Below are 18,669 nucleotides of genomic sequence, written 5' to 3'. Positions count from 1 at the left end.
CCTGGGCTCTATACAAGTCTAGTAAAATAACAGACCTCAGAAAAATACAAGGTAGGGGAAGTCCTGAACTGACAGCAGTAAGTCTAAAGATGACCAATCTGACTGCAGATTAAATCTGAGTCATCACTGTGCCACGGCTGCTAAAAAGACAGATGCCATCTTAGGTTGAACTATCAACTACTAAAGGCCTCATTTAAAAACATAGCTTCATTATACATACAATTCGTTCTTAAATCATACTTAAGAACTTGTTCATTTCTGGCACAACAGGTCAAGAGGGACATGGACAAATAAAACTGCCTTTTCGAAACCTATTTGGCCGTGGAACCTCATCTCCTCACGCTCAACTCTCTGTTTTTAAAGAAATAACTATTAATATCTCACCCAGTATTCCAAAGCAAAGTTTGGGAAATACTATTTGAGAGTTTCCAGGAGACAGCAAGGAGGGTGAAAGACTTGAAAGCAAGAATGGACAAGCACCTGAGGATGGTTTGGAGAGAAACTGAGGAGAGACAATGACAGAGTTTGCAATTAGAGGGCCATTATGCATAAGGGCGGAAGGACTATGTGGGTTGCTCGAGAGAACAGACAGGGCAGTGTCAATGAAGCCTATTTCAGTGCAACACAAAGAAAGAGAGGCCTGGGGAGGAGCTCCCCAGGAGTCACTAAGTATATTCCAGATGCTGCCCATCTGTTACAGATACTGGAGACTAGCCTTCCTCAAACCAATGGGCTACCACTGGAACCAAATGACGTTTATAGATGCTCAAGAGAAAAAAAAAAGTTCCGTAGTCAAATTACTGTGGGAAACATGTCCCCTCTGTGATATCCATCACAGTATATATTAGGGTTTAGAGGCTTTGAGAAGTTCTGCAGTAAAGAAACCAGGAGGACTTGATTTGATGCAATGTCTTCCCACTTCCTTCACAATGAAACACCTTCCCCCCACAGCATCACCATTCTGGAATTAGAGGGTGAAGGGAAAGGAAGGGCAGAATTAGATCGGATGTCCTTTAAGGCGACTGAGGTGGAGTTTGAATCTCAGGAAACTACACCTAATAACTTAGTAGCTAATAATCTATTATAAATATAAAATATAAAATTTTATATTAAAATATAAATAAATATAAAATAAATTATAAAATAAATATAAATAAATATTTATTTATTATAAAATAAATATAAAATTTATTTTTCAGACGGTCCAACAAAGGATGTTGGCTTTCACAGGAAACCCACGTTTCCTGTGAAAACCTAGTGTCTAAATTTTAAACTCACCTACTGCTGGATTTGTCTGATTGCCGTGTTTCCACGCCATCTCATAGTTTAAGGCAGCGTCTGTATATGCTTGCTCTTTTTCCATAATGTATCCCATATATTCATAAGCTTTGCAGCAAGACTGAAGAAAAGTGCAAGATGTATCAACAGATTACACTTGATATCACTAAGATTTTATGGAGTGCTTATGACTATAGAGGTCAACCATATCAACTCATTTAAATGGCACATAAAACAGTGGTTTTCAACCTTGGCTATGCAATCCAATCATCTATGGGACTTAAAAAAAGATTCTGATGCTGAGCCCCTATCTCAAACCTACAGAATCAGGATTTTTGGGTGAGAGGGAAGGAGATGTTTTATACATATACATATACATGTACACTTTTTATTACAAGTAATTCTAACACATATAGAAATTACAGTATGATGGACCCCCTGAACCCATGTCTTCAACAATGAACTCCTGACTGATACTGTTTCACTACTCCATACACTTGTCCTTCTGTATTATCAGATAAAAAACCCTCAGATACTACATCATTTCATCCATAAATATTTTAGTATGCCTCTTTAAAAATAAGGACTTTCTTTCAACATAACCACAAATTATCACACCTAAAATGTAACAACTCCTTGATATCACCAAATATCCAGTCACTATTCAAATTTCAAATAGTCTTAATATACTTTTTTGTTTGCATGTTAGGATGAGGATTCAAATAAGGGCCACACACTGTGACTGGTTGAAATGTCCCTAAACTTCCTTTTGATCTAGAAGTCTCCTCTCTGTCTCTTTCCTTGCAATTAAATGTAGAAGAAACAAGAATGTTCATCCTAGAGTTTCTCACAGCCCAGATTTAGGTGAGTGCATCCTTATAGTGGTTATATAATATATTCCTATGTCATTGATATTTCCTGGAAATTGTATTAGATCTAGAGGTTTGTATCCGATTTTGACTTAAGGGGAAAGAGGTGAAACTACTTACTTCATAGATTAGTGCTCAACCGAGTCACACTGCTCCTTATGAAGAAGCAAAAATGCACAATGCTGTATACATGTTTTTAGGTATTTTTTAATTGCTATTTTTTCCCAGAGTGTTAATTTTAAAAAATAGAAAAGTAGGTATATTAAAATTCACTGCGTTAAGTTTGAATATTTTTTCTCTTTATCATAATTTTACTTTCCTTATTTTAATGCAAGAAGATACATCACTAATATTTTCATGAAAACTATTAACCATTAAAAAATACACACAAACATGGATCAGGGCACGCATTTTCCCTTTTTGCTTCAGGCTTCAATATAGCTCAGCACAGCACTGTAAGATCCTACCTGTTTTACCTTTTGATACTTTGTTAAAAAAATATTGCATTAAATGTCATTCATCCTGATCATTACATTGGACTGAGTGTTTATGTTCGCCCAAATTCATATGTTGAAATCCTAGCATCCAGTGTGATGGTATTAGGAGGTGAGGCTTTGGGGAGGTGAACAGGTCATTTGGGTGGAGCCCTCCTGAATGGGATTAGTGACCTTATAAAAGGGACCCCAGAGAGCCCCCTTGCCCTCTTTTTCTGCCATGTGAGGACACAGTGAGAACTCATTAGTCTGCAACCAGGAAGAGGGTTATCACTACAACCCAACCATGCTGGCACCCTAATCTTAGACTTCCAGCATCTAGAACTGTGAGAAATATTGATAAATTTCTGGTGTTTATAAGCCACCCAGTCTATGGTACTTTGTTATAGCAGCATCAGTTAACTAAGATAATCACTGAGATTTAAAAAAAAAAAATATATATATTTATTTATTTATTTGGCTGCGCCGGGTCTTAGTTGCAGCATGTGGGATCTCCGTTGCTGGTGCGGGATATTCGTTGCGGCATGTGGGAACTTTTTAGTTGTGGCATGCGGGATCCTGTTTTTTTTTAGTTGCAGCATGCGAACTCTGAGTAGCAGCATGTGGGATCTAGTTCCCTGACCAGGGATCGAACCCAGGCCCCCTGCACTGGGAGCACGGAGCCTTAGCCATTGGACCACCAGGGAAGTCCCGATAATTACTGAGATTTTAAGTGCTCCTTTAAATTTCGGACCTGGAGTGAGTGTTTCACCTGTGTCACCCCACTCTGACCCTCTCATAGATGGTGTGTTCTTCCATCACGTGGCACGTAATGTCTTGTGATGTTATACCCATTCATTAATTCATCATGGTTGGAAAATAGTGACATTCTATCATTCTTTCTTCATTTATTAGCTGGAAAACATCTATAATGAGAAACACCTCCTTTTCCACTATTTTGTTTCCCAGCAGTATTGTTCATACAGAAAAGGCAGGATAGATGCTTAATTCTTTCCCTTTATTTGCCAGCTTTAGAAATAAGTCAGTTTATTAGCATATTTCAGTGGTGACCAATTAGGGTTGTTTTTTTTTGGATCTTTGTAAACTCATGGACTTAGACATATTTGGTGTGTTCCAACTCAATGCAGTTATTACTGATAATCTAAAGTGTCTCAACTTTGGCTAGTGGGAGTGTCCTCAAGTTGGCTCTTGAGTCCCTGACATGACTCCAATTATCACTGATAGCTTCCTTGCCATCTGGTATGACAAGATGGTCTACTGTCATCTTGCACATTTCCTGCCCCAGATCTGGATGATCTCCATTTCTTAATTATATAATTCAGAGTTTCTAAGCTCTGGTTCCTGAATTTCATGCTTCCAATATTGTCATGCCTCAGCAGTAGGGCTGACGCCTCTAAAGCAGCCGTCATGTTCAATCATGCAATGCATTGCTGTCTGCATTCTGGCAAATTGAAATTCTATCTGCACTGAAACCTTAATTCCCATGAAATCTTGCTTAAGCCTCGATTAGGCACGTAAGGGTTAGTTATTTGGCGGTTTAGATTTTTCAGAGCCTATTAATAAGTATTCTGTTTTTTAAGGCCAATGTAACTTAAATTACATGTATAATTACATAAATTGATAAATGGCTTGATATTTTAGGTTTTTAAAGTCCCCAAGAAAATAACTTAATAGTATTAGACGATCATGACTCCTCTTTGGAAAACAAATGATCTATTTTGTAATCTAACTGGCTCAAAGGGAATAAAACATAGATTTGCTGTGATTAAGATTTTGAAGTAACTGATAAGACTCTATAAAGATAAATATCCTCAAGTTTCTAAGTTCAGCACAATTATTTCTCAATAAATAGTAACAAATTCTTAACTTAAAACATGTTACAAAAAGACATCCTTTTCTGGGCAATTAAATACCAAAATGCACTGTTAGTAAAGAGCCTTAAATTCTAAGGACTTGAAGATTTTCAGTTTTATACCTAAGATACGCACTTTTCTACCTAAGATACGGACTTTTCATTAAACAAATCAAATTAAATGCTTAAAACACTTTTCCCTACAAAATATATTATGCAGAGTGGATTCTAATAATGAGAAAACAACACGCAGCTGCAGTCAGTTCATCAGGAGTATTTAACAGGAGGGACAGACGTCTGCAATTAATGCTCTTCTGCAACTTTCATTAGCTCTGGGATGAGATGGATAATCACAGGCAAACGCTTGACATTCCAAAACACTTTCTGTAAGTAGGGCAAAACCACAGCTGAAACTTGAAACTGCAATCTCTCTTTCTTTATTTTCAAGGGCAAATGGCTTCTTTTTTTATTACTAATGTTTATTTCCTGATTGTGGTAAAAACAAACATTTATTCTCTAAAAACACACAGAAATCCCTAGAAATGGACCAACACTCTATAAAAACCTATATAGAGGGCTTCCCTGGTGGCGCAGTGGTTGAGAGTCTGCCTGCCGATGCAGGGGACACGGGTTCGTGCCCTGGTCCGGGAAGATCCCACATGCTGCGGAGCGGCTGGGCCCGTGAGCCATGGCCACTGAGCCTGCGCGTCCAGAGCCTGTGCTTTGCAACGGGAGAGGCCACAACAGTGAGAGGCCCGCGTACCGCGCAAAAAAAAAAAAAAAAAAACACCTATATAGAAAACTTATATAACAAAGGCTACCAATTATTTTTCATTCCTCAGTCACCTACCCTGTTATGACGCAGGCACCTTTTTAACAGCTCTTCTGCCATGTCGTACTTTGCTGATTGAATATAAATGTCAGCAAGCAGCAGCCAACTCCTCTCAAAGTCCTCAGCATCAATAGGATTCCAGTTCATTTTTGCAATCCTTTTCAGCTGGTTTCGGGCTCGTGGAGTTTGTTTCAAGATCATATAAGCTGTTGCCATTCCCAAAAGTGCTGGAATATGATCCTTCTATAAGGAAACAAGAGTTGAGACCCCCAGATACACAAACATAAATGTGCCATGTTTAAAAGAAAAACACATGGAAAGTAGCAAGTGCTACATAATATAAGGACCGGCCTGTGGATTCTGTTGCTGGCTTCACTTAAATACTGTGATATGGTCATTGTGTAACACATCCAGTAACCTCAGGCTACCAGGAGGAACCATCTGGTCCAGGTAGTTCAGTAAGAATGCAGGTGCGGTAACCACGCAATTCCAGACAATTAGGAAAACTTGTTCTTTAATGAGACTGTTTCAGTTTTGTACAGAAACAGAAAAAATAAAATTCTATCTCATTGTAGTCCTAATTGAACATTTATGTTTCAGATTCAGCATTCTGGCTCCTTAGTTCTTTAACCTATAAAACAGGACTAAGAGAATGATTTACCTGCAAATGATATTCCTTATCTATACTGACTTCTACTGCTCTTTTCCTCCTCCCTTTTCATTTTATTCAAAAGCCTCTTCTCCCAATAAAGTTTGGTTAATGAAATGTTATAAATAAGGCATGCAATTAATTAATCATTTGGAAACTATATGAAATAAACTCATGCCTTAAAATATGCTTTTAGATTTGGAGTCTGCAGCTCCTTGATAGTAACTATAAAAGATGATATTCTTTTAGACAGAGCTCAGAGTCAGAAAATGTCACTCTGCGAAACCAACAAGCTATTAAGAATTGGTATAAAATGGAGACCATTAGCGGTCTATCCAGAAAACTAACATACCTATGCAGTTATGTGTATGAATCTGACAAAGATAAAGTGCTTCTCAAATTTCAGCAGAGGGACCGTGATGCTTTTATAAAGAGAAAGACTTCCATTTAAAATATAAATAAAAGATGAGAAACTGTGATGTAGAAATTATAATATCATGACTATAATAAAGGTGCACTGTAAGATAGCAAGTTTCAGTAACTAATAACGAACAAAAGGAGAGCAGAGTGTTAAAAAGTTCAATGTCCAACACCGATCATGGTTGGAAGTCAAATAATCCTGGAATAGAGAAGGGCAATTCACTAGAGTCTGATGAACATGGTTTGTAGGAATATAAAACTTCCTTGGGTCTAATTTTATGTCTATCAATAAACTCCCAATATGTAATTTGTTCTCCTGATTAAGGAATGGCAGAAAGTTTTTTATTTGAACGCCAAATACAACCAATTTGGTAGTAGATTTTGAAGACGTGTGGGATATTATTAATTATTGAACAGCATCCCCCATCCCAGGAGGGCTAGAAAGGAAAGAAAATACAGACCTACTATGCATTTGTCAGCCAGATCCTAGGACAGCCCAAGAAGAGAAGGGTCCTGGAAAAATGTCCAGACCTATTCACATACTAAAAATATCCCACACTATACCTTTAAAAATAAACTCTGATTTAAAAATCACACACTTTGAGTTTGATTAGAATGAATCAATTCCTCACAGCTTGAAATCACTCCTGAGTGAACTGAAGAATGGTTTCTGAAACTGCAGACTTGCATTCTAGCCCCTGCACTAGGCCCATGATGCCTTTTCTGGTGCAGACATCCTAAGATGTTCAGCCAGCTTTTCTCTCTCTGTCACTCTGAACTGCAACAACTTTACATCACAAAAGACAATACAGCTCTATTATAAACAGTGTACCTTTATGGTTCAAGGTGAGGGGAAGAAAGGAAGGGGAAACATTTTAGATTGGGTTTAATGCTTCTTCCACTGGTTCCTCCCATGTCTTCCTGTCATTTTTCAGTCAATCTGAAGGCCACATAGTGCTGTGAATCTACCCTACGCTTCGATGCCTCCCTACCTTTGTTCACATTTTCCCCTTAACTTAGAATGCACTTCCTCCAACTCTGCCTGTGAAAATGCAATTTACCCTGGTTCTTCTTAAATCATCCCTTCTTCCATGGAAGGGGTCTCTCAGCTCTCCTTATACTATCTCCTACAGCAGTGGTCCCCAACCTTTTTGGCACCAGGGACCAGTTTCATGGAAGTCAATTTTTCCACGGGCGGGGGGCAGGCGGGGGGATGGTTCAGGCAGTAATGCGAGCCACGGGGAGCAGCAGATGAAGCTTCGCTCGCTTGCCCGCTGCTCCCCTCCTGCTGGCTGGTCCGGTTCCTAACAGGCCCCGGACGGTCCGCGGCCTGGGGGTTGGGAGCCCCTGTCCTACAGCACTGTTATTTGCAACTTTAGGACAGAATGTAACAGATTTTGCTTTGCATTATACTCAGTATCTGTGTCTCATCTTCCCTAGACTACGAGAAACCTGAAGAAAGGGTCTGTATGTGGTTTATCTTTGTGATTCCGACTATGCTCAACACCCACTGGTTACTTAATGAATATTCATTATATTTAATATATGCAGCCTATGAGTTAAAAGGGAAAAAGGCAAGATAAAATTCACTTACTAAACTTCAATGCATACATCAGTCTTTGGACAGTATGGCCAGTAAACAGATTTGAGGACCGTATATTACTAATCACATATGTAAGAATGATAAGAAAAATGATGTAGTCTCAGCAAAACAAAGAACTGGCACAGTCTCTCTAGGAAACAGCTGTGATGTCACTTACTGCTTTTAGTGTTCTCTCTCAAACCTCACAGTTTAAACTCTCCTTACATGATAGAACGTTACTTCCCAACCTTAGGGAGCTATGACACCTTACTTGCAATGGTGCCTTATCATGTTTTACAGATTTTCTTAGACTTACAGGACAGTCCTATTTCTGGTTCTGTCAGCTGCTGTCATCCATCTGCTGCTGCAGTCAATTCAACTGAGCACTGCTTCAATGTCAGCAGAGGGGCTCTGCTTGAGGATGGAACTGGGCAGCTGCTGCCTTGCTGTTTTGTCCCCAGGGTGGCTTACAGTGGCGGTCAAGTGCCACCATGGATACTTGCACCCAAACAACAACAGCAGTTGCAGGTTTTCCAAAGCCCTCCAGGGTCCTGGGAGGCAGGGGGGAGGGGTCACTGTAGGAGGTTTTGGTCATTTACTGCTGCTGCTGTGACCTCTGAACCACAAGAAAACAGCAAAATTCTGTACATCCTGTGAGAGGCCCCACATGAGTCTCCCACGGCTTACAACACCAGTGAGTAGAAGAACATGAAATCCCAAGTGCATGCTTAGAACTAGCTACTACCAACTGTTGATGGGATGGGTACCTAGAATTCCTTCCTTAATAACAAGTAATTGGAGAATTACAGCAGTGTGTGAGGGAAGGAGAAATAAAAGGCCCAGAGGGTGAGAAGGGCAGTGGATCTGAATGGGCTGAAAAGAGGAGAAAGCCTTTGATCTAATAGTAATAAAATAATTTATTATTATTTAATATTTATTATTATTATCACGGGGTGATTTCAGTGTCACTAAAGAACAACATCATTATCTGCATGACTGAATTATAAGTTGTCAGTACTGATCTCACTTAGCTCTAGAGCTGGAAAAATTTCAAGTTCACATAAGTGAAAAGGTGAGATATCAAGGCAGCCAGGTGTTTGTTTTCACTTAGTAAGTTAACCTAGGCTACACTTAACAACACAGAGGATAAAGCCATTCCCTTGAGAATTAATTTATGCCCTCTTGCAGAATTTCCCTTCTCTAGAACTCACTGTTCTAATAGAGATAAACATAACAACACGTCAACATGTAATAATGTCTCCTCTGAAAACAAAGGTACATGATGTAAAATCATACCAAACTATATATCTAATTTTTAATAACAGTAAATAATGAAGTCAATCTTCAGAAAACAAATAACTAATTAAAGTACATATTTCAAAACCACCAAGGAAAGCTAACATGAAGTTGAAAAAGAAAATCTACTAACCTCCGACGTTGCTATTTCAGTGAAGGTATTCAGTGCCTGCTCGACATTAGATTTCTGTTTGGTAGCCATTAGGCAACAGTTTTCCATTATGCGAAGCTGCACGTGACCCTGAACAGTCTGAGGTTTTAGTTCCTTAAGGAGCTTTTCTGCTGTTCTCACTGCTAACTGCACAGACTCTTGCTTCTCAGTTGAATTACTGTATACAATACAAAATAAATCTATGTCTATCACTCATTAAGTAAAATTCATTGAGATTAGGGTACATTGGTTTCTATTTTTCTCACCAATTTAAAAGTAATCCTACTGAAGAATGTCACTCATTCTCTTCTAATACAAAGTAAAGCACAGTTACAGTTTTAAAAACAAAACTAACATAGCTTCAATAAAACACCATTAAACATTTATTCACTTTAGACTGAAAACAAAAATTGGATACCGTCCACCTGTGGTAAATGTGTTCGTTTTAGCTAATATAAAACTAGAATTCAGGGTAAGTAGAATTATACAATTATCAAATAGCATACCTACTCAGAAAACGAAAGAAAGAAGGGAGACTATAAAATGCTGTAAATCAACTATATACTTCAATTAAAAAATAATTAATTAAAAAAAGGAGTGAGCAGAAAGTAACTAACTTTGTTAAAGCACTTCCTATGTGCCAAGCACTGTGTTATTTCATTCAGTGTATGCTGAATCCATTTTACATATGAGAAAACCAAGGCTCCAACAGATAAAGTAATTTGCCAAAGATCACATAGCTAATAGATTTGAATCTAAGTTTGCCAGACATATAAAGTATACTAATGTTCCTCACCCAAGGTGCCTATTAGGTTCTCAGAAAAGTAATTCTTTACTTGTCAAGAGGTTATAAATTTTAAGTGCAATAATTTGAATGTGTAATAGCAATTTTCTTATATACATACCCACACCCAGGTATAATGTATAAATAAATCAATTAATGAAAGGAAATTAAATTCTTAAAGCCTAATCACTAAAGCTATTGATCTTCTTCTCAGGCTTTTACCTTCTCTAAAACATTTTACACTGTTGGTAATCTTCTTTCAAGCTCCCCTCCTTTTGTTTCTTCTGTAAGATTACAGTTTTCCTTCTCTTTCCACCAGTCATTGCCCTATCCTTACCTCCCTTCCTCCAATCTCCTTAAATGTTAGCACACCCCAAATTTAGTTCTCCGACTTCCGTCACTACATTCTACTCGAAAAGAGGCCATTCATGGGGTTCCAACTACCCACTCTGAGCACCTATCCCCCAAATCTGTATCTCAAGCTGTGACCTCCCTCTGAGTTCTATATTCCAAATTTGGTGTTTTCAACCTATTGCTGAAGATTTCCATGGGGACAGCCTATAGTTGCAAAACAGAATGTTTCCTTAACCTTTCTAAAACAAACAAAAATTAAAAATGCCTCTCCCCCGCTCTAAATCTTTCAATGGTCTCTGTAATCCAAGCCTTCAGGACTGCCACTGAAACCTCTCAGCAGTCAGGTTTTCATTTCTCCCACTCCTCTAAGCAGCTTCCCCTGACTGCTCTGCACTATGTTTTCTATGAATTCCTGCAACACTTAATAACAATTTAACTCACTTCTGTTTTGTTGCAAGACTGAATGGCTTCAGACACTGCCTTGCCGACCAGGTAAATTGCATGCATGCTCCTGGGGGCAGTGACCTCTCCTACTCCCCTTACACCCTTATACACTCCCCACCCTGCCTTCCCTGACCCTGAGGAGAGGGCGAGCAACAAGTGTAGCCTGACAGAAGTATAACCACTTACCCGCAGTGCACCAGAGTGGCCAACAGATGGCGCTCTGAGGCCAGGGAGGGCTCAGTCTAAATCTTGCCTCCACCATTTTCTAACTCCATCACGTTAGGTTAACTTGGAGCTTTTTCACACATTGTTAAAGGGAATAAATAAGGCAATGCATATACAGTATACAGCCAAGATCTGGCAGAGAGAGCCATCTGTTAAGAAGTTACTATTATTATTATGCGGACAATTTTTGCCAAGGTAATCACCCTACGATTCATTCTATTTTCCACAGAGCAATTAGGGGAGTGTCTTCAATAGCATGTCTGTTCTGATTTAGAAAACCTTCTAAAAGTATGTCATGCTTGTTTCAGAGAACAGTTATTCCCAGCTATGATTTATTCGCTAAACTGCCATTAGTGCTATCCTGGAATTTAGTTCTCTTTTATAAGATATCCTTGATTATCCCCAACCAGTGTTTCTGGAAAAAAGAGTAACTTGTCAAATACTACTCACCCCAGGTCTCCATCCAGATTTTCAAATACTTCACCTCCAATAGTTTCATTATCTGGATTCAGACAGATTTCTATCATATTATAAAGGGCATTTTGGCCCCAGTCACTGTCTTTCCGAGCCTTATTAAAATGTCGAAGGGCATCATTTGGTTCTCCAGTATACCTTGTTAGATGTTTAAAAAAAATTACTTATTGCAATCACTAACTACAAACTTTAAGTCGTTTATAATTTGTTTTGTAAATAAAACTATTATATTTTAAAATATAGAATTTTAAAAATTCAAAGTGTATTCTACTTTAGTCACAATGAGGAAAACAACCTATTATGTAGAATTTATTTGCCAATAAATTTACCAAAGATATAGTCCTTTACAGTACTGAAATCCTGGCTCCAGTTTTGCTCTGGAGTTACGTTTCTCAGCCATTAAGAAAAATCTTGGAACATCCTCAAGCTTTCCACATCTTCTTAGGAGATCAATTAAACGAGATAATGTCATATAATTATCTAGAAACAAAGAACATTTCAGTTATGGACATTTTATAGCTTTTGCTTTGGTGGTTAAAATCCTTCTTCATTAAAGTATACTTTGCTTCAAATGAAGTGCAATTTAAATATAAATTTAAATTTAGTGCCTTAGAGGTTATAAGTCTCTAAAGAGACTGTACAGACAATGGATGATTTATCAAATGATAAGGGATGGGTTGGTTTGGTCACAGTGAGAGAATGTTCAATATAGGCAAATCTATAAAAATGTACATTTGTTGTGTCTTACTTTTCAATTGTCATTCCTGGGACCAAAACCTAGAAACAGCCTCTGTAGAATCTAGACTCTTAAATGTAAAATTCAGGAGGATCAATTTGATGGCACAGGGGAAGTCTACCTCTGAGACCTGCTTCCCTACTTACTGCAGCTAGGAAGCGGGTGAGAACAGTACACGTTGATGATAATGTTTAGGGTGGGCAATAATTTTACTGCAGACTTACCTTAAGGTGTACATGTACCTAACACACTCGATACCAGCTTACCATATTATAACCTTAACATACTAGTCCCAGTATTTTAATCCTATATTATCTTCTAAGGAAAAAGAACTAGTTATTTAGTCCCAGGTATCATTTCCTGACAGGTTTCTAGAATGGCTTCTTCTAATTCTATTCAGTTCTTTCTCATCACTAGGATACTAAATTTTGAGAATCATGTTAATACATTTTAAGATAGTGAAAATAACGTATGGACACTTTAGAAAATTTGGAAAAGTACAGAAAAGTATAAAGGAGAAAAAAAATCACTCATATTCCCACCAACTAGAGATTACCACATTTTGGTACGTTTCCTGTCATATATTTATGAGTAAAAATCAATCTATAAATATTTAAATGTAAAGAGTGAAATATGTTGCTTACATATATACAAAGTTGGAGTCACACTTGGGGTTCTGATTTTGATTCAACATTATATAGTAAACATTTCCCAATTGTCATTAAATGGACTTCAAAAACACTTTAGTGACTGCACAATATTCTATTCTATTGATGGCTCACATTTTATTTCTCTATAGTTGTGTTTTTTATGTATTAATATTTGGGCTCACAAGTTTCAATTAGCACAGGACTCATAGTAGGGAATTTATAAAAGTCCTTATTTATATAAGCTATTTGATTCACTTTGATAGGGTGAATTCCTAGAATTAAAACACACACACTAACAAAAACTTTTAAAAGAAATTTATCCTGTTTCTATTTTCCAAGAAAAGAGAAGATACCATATAATCCAGCACTTCCACTTCTGGGTATATACCCCCAAGAACTGAAAGCAGGCACCTAATCAAATATTTGTATACCAGTGTTCACAGCAGCATTATTCACAGTAGCCAAAGCTGGAAACAACCCAAATGTCCACCAATGGACGCATGGATAAACAAAACATGATATATACATATAATGGCACATTATTCAACTTGAAAAGGAAATTCTGACACGCTACAACATGGATAACCCTTGAAGACATTATATGAAGTGAAATAAGCCAGACAAAAAAGGACAATACTGTATGATTCCACTTGTATAAGGTATCTAGAGCAATCAGATTCATAGAGGCAGGAAGTAGGTGGTGGTTGCCAGGGCCTACAGGGAATGGTGAGTTAGTGTACAGAATTTCAGTTTGGAATGATGAAAAAGCTCTTGAGATGGATCATGGTTGATGGTTACACAAAAATGTGAATGTACTTAATGCCACTGAACAATACACTTAAGAATGGCTAACATGGCAAATTTTACATATGTTTTAGCAAAATATCATTAAAAAAGGAACCTCTGTAAGCTCTGCACCTATTCTTTTACATGATGTCAAAATAATCCAGGTTGACATCATCATTTGCCTTTTAAAAAATTTTTGTTGATGTATATAGTTGATTTACAATGTTGTGTGAATTTCTGCTGTACAGAAAAGTGATTCAGTTACACATATATATACACTTTAAAATATTCTTTTCCATTGTGATTAATCACAGGATACTAAATATAGTTCTTTGTGCTATACAGTAGGACACTGCTGTTTATTCATTCCACATATAATAGCTTACCTCTGCTGACCCCAACCTCCCACTCCATCCCTCCTCCAGCCCCCTCCGCCATGGCAACCACAAATCTGTTCTCTATGTCCTTGAGTCTGTTTTGTAGATAGTTTCGTTTGAGTCATATTTTAGATTCCACATATAAGTGATATTATATGGTATTTGTCTTTCTCTTTCTGACTTACTTCGCTTAGTATGATAATCTCTAGTTGCATCCCTGTTGCTGCAAATGGCATTATTTCATTTTTTTATGGCTGAGTAATATTCCATTGTATATATGTACCATATCTTCTTTATCCACTTCTCTATCAATGGACATTTAAATGGTTTCCATGTTTTGGCTACTGTGAATAGTGCTGCTATGAACACAGGGGTGCATGTTTCTTTTTGGATTAGAGTTTTGTCTGGATATATACCCAGGAGTGGGATTGCTGGATCATAAAATGTAATTCTATTTTTAATTTTCTCAGGAACCTCCATACTGTTTTCCGTAGTGTCTGTACCAACTTACATTCCCACCAAAAGTGCAGGAGGGTTCCCTTTTCTCCACATCCTCTTCAGCATTTGTTATTTATAGATTTCTTAATGATGGACATTCTGACCAGTGTGAGGTGGTACTTCATTGTAGTTTTGATTTGCATTTCTCTAATAATTAGCGATGTTGAACATTTTTTCACGTGGCTATTGACTATTTGTATTTATTCTTTGGAAAAATGTCTATTTAGGTCTTCTGTCCATTTTTCAATTGGGTTGTATTTTTATTGTTGAGTTGTATGAGCTGTTTGTATATTTTGGAAATTAAGCCCTTGTTAGTTGTATCATTTGCAAATATTTTCCCCCTTTCTGTGGGCTGTCCTTTTATTTTGTTTATGGTTTCCTTTCCTGTGCAGAAGCTTTACCCTTTCAAAGAACCAGCTCTTGGTTTTACTGATATTTCCTATCTCTTTAATCTCTATCTTATTTCCTTTATGATCTTTATTATTTCCTTCCTTCTGCTGAGTTCAGGTTTTGTTTGTTCTTCTTTTTCTAATTCTTTTAAGTGGTAGATTTGGCTGTTAAGATCTTTCTTGTCTTTTGAGGAAGGCCTATATTGCTATAACCTTCCCTCTAAGAAATGCTTTTGCCATACACCATAGATTTTGTATGGTTGTGTTTTCATTGTCATTTGTCTCCAGGTATTTTTTAATTTCCTCTTTGATTTCATTGTTCACCCATTGGTTTTTTAGCAGCATGTTGTTTAGTCTCCATGAAATCATTTTTTTCTCATTTCTTTTTCTGTGGTTGATTTCTAGTTTTATGCCATTGTTGTCAGAAAAGGTGCTTGAGATAATTTCTATACTCTTAAATTTGTTGAGGCCTGTCTTGTGCCCTAGTATGTGGTCAATCCTAGAGAATGTTCCACGTGCACTTGAGAAGAATGTGTATTGTTTTTTTGGATGTAACGTCCTGAACATATCAAGTAAGTCTGACTGTTTGACTATATCACTTAGGATCTGTTGCCTTAGTGATTTTCTGTCCAGAAGACCTGTCCATTGATGTGAGTGGGGTGTAAATGTCTCCTACTATTATTGTATTCTTGTCAATTTCTCCCTTTAGTATGTTTTATGTATTTGGGTGCTCCTATATTAAGTACATATATGTTGATGACTATAAAATCCTCCTCTTGTATTGTTCCTTTTATCATTATATAGTGTCCTTCTTTATCTATCTTTATGGTCTTTGTTCTAATGTCTATTTTGTCTGATATGAGCAATGAAACTCCTGATTTCTTTTTATTTGCATTTGCATGAAATATCTTTTCCCATCCATTCACTTTCAATCTATGTGTGTCCTTTGCCCTAAAGTGGGTCTCTTGTAGGCAACATATTGTAGGCTCTTGTTTTCTTTATCCAATCTGCTACTGTGTCTATCGATTGGAGCATTTACTCCATTGACATTTAAAGTAGTTATTGATAGATATGTATTTATTGCATTTTAACCTTGTTTTCCCGTTGATTTTATATTTCTGCTTGGTCCCTTTTTTTTCTTTTTCCTTTTGTGGTTTGATTATTTTCTTTTGTATTATACTTATGTTCTCTTCTTTTTGGTTTCTGTGAATCTAGTGTATGTTTCTGACTTGTGGTTACCTTGTTTTTCAAGTATGTGAACCCCATCCTATATCTACTTGCCTTAGACTGGTAGTCATATACGCTCAAACACATTCTAGGAAATGAAAAAAAAAATCCACTTTTTCTTACTCTTCTCACTCATCTTTTTACATCTTCATGTTCTTCCTTTTGCTGTTCATTGTGGTTATCATCACTTTCACAGAAATTTTCTAATTTTTTTTTTTAAATCTGTGTACTGGCTTATTCAGGTGATTTGCTTTCCAACTGTGATTTTCTCTTTCCTATATATTCTTACTTCTTTTCTATTTAGAGAAGACTTTTCAATATTTCCTTAAGGATAGGTTTAGTATTGCTGTATTCTTTTAGTTTTTGCTTGTCTGAGAAATTTATTTTTTTTTACATATCAATAAAGCTGTTCTTATATATATATTTTTTATTTTTTATTTTATATTGGAGTACAGTCAAGTGTTCAGCAAAGTGATTCAGTTACACATACACATGTATCTTTTCCCATTTAGGTTATTAGAGAATACTGAGCAGAGTTCCCTGTGCTATACAGTAGGTCCTTATCTATTTTAAATATAGTAGTGTGTATGTATCAATCCCAAACTCCCAATTTATCCCTTCCCCCCAACCTTTCCCCTTTGGTAACCATAAGTTAGTTTTCTAAGTCTGTGAGTCTGTTTCGTAAATAAGTTCATTTGTATCATTTTTTTTTGGATTCCTCATACAGTGACATCATATTTGTCTGTTTGACTTACTTTACTTAATATGATAATCTCCAGGTCCATCCATGTTGCTGCAAATGGCATTACTTTGTTCTTTTTATTGGCTGAGTAATATTCCATTGGATATATGTACTACATCTTCTTTATCCATTCATCTGTTGATGGAAGTTTAGGTTGCTTCCATGTGTTGGCTACTGTAAACAGTGCTGCAGTGAACATTGGGAAGCATGTATCTTTTTGAATTATGGTTTTCTCTGGATATATGCCCAGGAGTGGGATTGCTGGATCCTATATATGGTAGCTCTATTTTTAGTTTTTTAAGGAACCTCCATACTATTCTCCATAGTGACTGTATCAATTTACATTGCCACCAACAGTGCAGGAGGGTTCCCTTTCCTCCACACCCTCTCCAGCATTTATTGTTTTCAGACTTTTTGATGATGGCCATTCTGACTGGTGTGAGGTGATACCTCATTGTAGTTCTGATTTGCATTTCTCTAATGATTAGTGATGCTGAGCATCCTTTCATGTGTTTGTTGGCAATCTGTATATCTTCTTTGGAGAAATGTCTATTTAGGTCTTCTGCCCAATTTTTTGATTGGGTTGTTTGTTTTTTTGCTATTGAGCTGCATGAGGTGTTTGTAGATTTTGGAGATTAATCCCTTGTTAGTCACATCATTTGCAAATATTTTCTCTCATTCTGTGGGTTGTCTTTTTGTTTTGTTTATGGTTTCCTTTGCTGTGCAACAGCTTTTGAGTTTAATTAGGTCCCATTTACTTATTTTTATTTTCATTACTCTAGGAGGTGGATGAAAAAGATATTGGTCATATTTATGCTGAAGAGTGTTCTGCTTGTTTTCCTTGAAGAGTTTTATAGCATCAGGCCTTACATTTAGGTCTTTAATACATTTTAAGTTTATTTTTCAAAAGGGTATTACATGTACCAAAATGTTCACTGAAGCTCTATTTACAACAGCCAGGACAAGGAAGCAACCTAAGTGTCCACCAACAGATGAATGGATAAAGAAGATGTGGCACATATATACAATGGAATATTACTCAGCCATAAAAAGAAACGAAATTGAGTTATTTGTAGTGAAGTGGATGGACCTAGAGTCTGTCATACAGAGTGAAGTAAGTCAGAAAGAGAAAAACAAATACCGTATGCTAACACATATATATGGAATCTAAAAAAAAAAACAAAATAAAAAAATGGTCATGAAGAACCTAGGGGCAAGATGGCAATAAAAACACAGACCTACTAGAGAATGGACTTGAGGATACGGGGAGGGGGAAGAGTATGCTGGGACAAAGTGAGAGAGTGGCATGGACATATATACACTACCAAACGTAAAATAGATAGCTAGTGGGAAGCAGCCGCATAGCACAGGGAGATCAGCTTGGTGCTTTGTAACGACCTAGAGGGGTGGGATAGGGAGGGTGGAAAGGAGGGAGACACAAGAGAGAAGAGATATTGGGACATATGCATATGTATAACTGATTCACTTTGTTATAAAGCAGAAACTAACACACCATTGTAAAGCAATTATACTCCAATAAAGATGTAAAAAAAAGGGCGT

General features: G+C 37.0%; 1 protein-coding gene across 2 annotated transcripts in view; it reads right to left on the bottom strand.

Moving 5' to 3' along the window:
* TTC21B (tetratricopeptide repeat domain 21B) overlaps positions 1 to 18,669 on the bottom strand; it is an 85,413-nt gene that overhangs the window by 4,440 nt on the left and 62,304 nt on the right. For both annotated transcript variants that reach the window (XM_019923154.3, XM_033860061.2), the window contains 5 exons: positions 12,034 to 12,184; positions 11,681 to 11,842; positions 9,406 to 9,601; positions 5,344 to 5,568; positions 1,279 to 1,399 (listed from right to left, as the gene is read on the bottom strand). In XM_019923154.3, coding sequence (XP_019778713.2) covers positions 1,279 to 1,399; positions 5,344 to 5,568; positions 9,406 to 9,601; positions 11,681 to 11,842; positions 12,034 to 12,184 — 855 coding nt within the window. The remainder of the gene's footprint in view (positions 1 to 1,278; positions 1,400 to 5,343; positions 5,569 to 9,405; positions 9,602 to 11,680; positions 11,843 to 12,033; positions 12,185 to 18,669) is intronic.

This window comes from Tursiops truncatus, chromosome 7 (assembly GCF_011762595.2).
Source record: "Tursiops truncatus isolate mTurTru1 chromosome 7, mTurTru1.mat.Y, whole genome shotgun sequence".
In the NCBI taxonomy this organism is placed as follows: Eukaryota; Metazoa; Chordata; class Mammalia; order Artiodactyla; family Delphinidae; genus Tursiops; species Tursiops truncatus.
This window is presented reverse-complemented; position numbering and strand designations above follow the sequence as displayed.